Genomic DNA, 2,956 nt, shown 5'->3' with positions numbered 1-2,956 from the left:
GGGAAGCGGGGGAGGGGAGGCACAGCCATGGGGAAGCAGGGGGCAGGGAAGCGGGGGGCAGAGCCGTGGGGAAGCAGTGGGGGGGCACAGCTGCGGTGAAGCGGGAGGCAGGGAAGCAGTAGGGGGCAGAGCCGCGGGGAAGCAGGGGGGCACAGCTGTGGGGAAGCAGGGGGCACAGCCGTGTGGAAGCAGGGGGCAGGGAAGCGGGGGGCAGAGCCGTGGGGAAGTGAGGGGGGGCACAGTCGTGGGGAAGCAGGCGGGGAGCAGGGAAGCAGTGGGGGGGCAGAGCCACGGGGAAGCGGGGGGGGGGCAGGGGGGGGGGGAGGGGGGGGGGGAAGGGAGGGGGGGGGGGGCCCGGGGGGAGGGGGGGGGGCAGCCTGCTCTCTCACCTCGGCAGGCGTGCGGGTCGGTGCCCCCGGCCGGGTGCCAGGGCAGGTCCTGGTAGAAGTCCTGGCACCGCTCGCAGTTCAGGCCGGCGGTGTGGTGCTTGCAGACGCAGCGGCCGTGAATCTGGGAGAGGTGGCGACAGGGCCCAGGTCAGCAGTGGCCCTGGCGCACGTGAGACGCTGCCACGGCCCAGGCTGGCCCCAGCCCCTCACGCCGGGGGGCCTAGGGCCCTCAGCTGCCATGAGCAGGCCTCCCGCCAGGCCTGAATGGGTCTGCACTGGGGCAGGAGGAACGGCCGGGGCACAGGGACCCCTGGGGCCGCCCCACACCCCCTGCCACCCGCCTGCTGCCCCAGGCATCACGGGCACAGCAGCCACCCAGGGCTGGGCCTGGCTGCCTTGTGACAGGTCTTGGGGTAGGGCTCTGCCCCCTTGCTGCCCCCTCCCCACCCCACTGCCCTCCCCGTGGGGTGGATCCATGCCCCCTTACCATGCCCTCCACGCCCGCTGGCACGCCGGGGGCAGGCGCGCACTCGGAGGCGTGGCCGTAGCAGAAGCAGCTCCCGCGCAGCACCAGCTCGTAGAGGGCGTAGTAATACTTCTCCTGGATCTCCCGCCGCGAGTCCAGCAGGTTGTCGCCCAGCGTGTGCAGCCGGGTCAGGTTCACCCTCAGGTTGGTGACGCGCAGCAGATCTGGGGGCAGGGGGAGCTTAGCACTGGCCCCACCCCAGCCCCCCAACCTCCCAGCCCCTGCTGCCCCCAGTCTCCCCCAGCCCCTGCACCGCCTAGCCCTGCTGCCTCCCACTCTCCTTGGCCCCCGTGTACAGTGCCCAGGGACCACTCCTGCATCCCCCCGTCTCCAACACTCCTGGGGCCCCTGCGACCCCCTGGCCTGCCTGTACCTCCCCTGCCATGGGCATCTCCCTGCACCACCCGCGGCTCTGAACCCGGTGCCCCACGGCGCCGCCCGCAGCTCTGGACCTGGCGCCCCACGGCACTGCCCGCAGCTCTGGAACCCATGCCCCACAGCACTGCCCGCAGCTCTGGACCCCATGCCCCACGGCACCGCCTGCGGCTCTGGACCCCGTGCCCCAGGGCTGCAAGCTCTAGGGCAGGGATCCCAGCCCGTCCTCCCGGCCGAGCCCCTTGCCTCATGCCCCTACCCTGGATGGCTGGGCTGTACGGATCCTCCACCGGGATGGACGGGTCCAGGACCTTGAAAATCACCTGGGCAAAAGGTGAGGGGCAGTGTGACGTTCTGAGTGTGATATAATATCTCATTGCAAGGTGACAGGGCCAGAAAGAGTTAATTACCTCCCAGACTGACCTGACCCATGGCCGAACTTTAGAGACTGGCTAGGAAGATCTGTAAATGAACAGAGCTTTGAAATGCAGCCGGCATTGTCAGAGGTAGAAGGGGAGATGTTTGCTCAGGGCTTGTGATAGAAGCAAACAAGTCTTGTCTATTGCTATAGCTTTAATTCAAAGACAAAAAAAGGAATATTAACATTTATAATGACACTTGAGGGAAATAGTATTATTGTCTCTATGTCTCTTTGAAGGTTGTGGTAACCTGTATCTGAACTGTTTAATGGGTAAATTACCCTGTGCTAATTGCCAGGATGTTTGGAAGGAGAATTAAGCCTATTGTTTTCTCAGGCCAAAAGGCTGCTGGAAATGTATAAGAACCCTGGGACACGATCCTTCTGCATCTCAGATCTGCTTTGGGTTTCAAGAGGGGGAAACCTTAAACCACAAGGATTGAGATCCCCAGTCACTGACTGGAGCCACCCTGAATATGGACATTGGACTATAAACCTCAATAAATTGAACCCAAGTCTGTCTGTAAATTGATCTTCCAACCAATTCTCTCTCTCTTTTCTTTTTTAATCAGTTTTAGTTTAGTTAATAAGAATTGACTATAGTGTGTATTGTGGGTAAGATCTAAGTTATCATTGGACCTGGGTGTGTGGCTGATCCTTTGGGATTGGAAGAACCTTTTCTTTTATATGATGAGATAAGATTTTCAGTAATCATCATCATATCTGACAGGTGTGTCTGGATGGAGGCCTGAGGCTGGGCACTTTAAGGGAACTGCGTTGTTTGGACGTCTGAGTAACCAGGGAGGTAACACAGAGGCTGTTTGGGGCTGGTTGGTAACTCTAAGTATTGGAATATCCATCAGCGTTTAGGGTTTGTCTGCCCCGTTCTGTTTGCAGTTCACCCTGATTGAGTGACCTCAGCTGGCTCCCACAGGCAGCACCGTCACAGGCAGAGTGAGACCCCAGAGCCCTGCCTGCCCCCAGCCCCCCCCCGCCCCAGGGTGATAGGCGAGGGGCGGCGTGAGACCCCAGAGCCCCCCGCCCAGGCCTGCCCCCAGCACCCCCCATGCCCCAGGGTGATAGGAGAGGGGCGGCGTGAGACTCCAGAGCCCGTCCTGTCCCGTTCCCCAGGGCGACAGGCGAGGGGCGGCGAGAGACCCCAGAGCCCCCCCCCCCCCCCGCCCCCCCGGGCGACAGGCGGGGGGCGGCGTGAGACCCCAGAGCCCCCCCACCCCGAGCCCCCCTCAC

At 62.7% G+C, this 2,956-nt stretch overlaps 1 protein-coding gene across 1 annotated transcript; it reads right to left on the bottom strand.

Moving 5' to 3' along the window:
- Positions 1–389: 389 nt before the first annotated feature.
- LOC113405955 (laminin subunit beta-2-like) lies at positions 390–1,667 on the bottom strand (the record flags this gene model as incomplete). Its single annotated transcript, XM_026647286.1, has 3 exons — positions 1,550–1,667; positions 877–1,079; positions 390–510 (listed from the first exon to the last, which is right to left on the bottom strand). Coding segments are annotated over exons 1-3 (442 nt in total), but the record flags the coding sequence as incomplete, so codon positions are not given.
- Positions 1,668–2,956: the final 1,289 nt, after the last annotated feature.

Source organism: Terrapene carolina, unplaced genomic scaffold (genome assembly GCF_002925995.2).
Source record: "Terrapene carolina triunguis isolate 2854851 unplaced genomic scaffold, T_m_triunguis-2.0 Scaffold51733, whole genome shotgun sequence".
In the NCBI taxonomy this organism is placed as follows: domain Eukaryota; kingdom Metazoa; phylum Chordata; order Testudines; family Emydidae; genus Terrapene; species Terrapene triunguis.
Note: the sequence above shows the minus strand (reverse complement) of the source record. Positions and strands in the feature narration are given on the sequence as shown.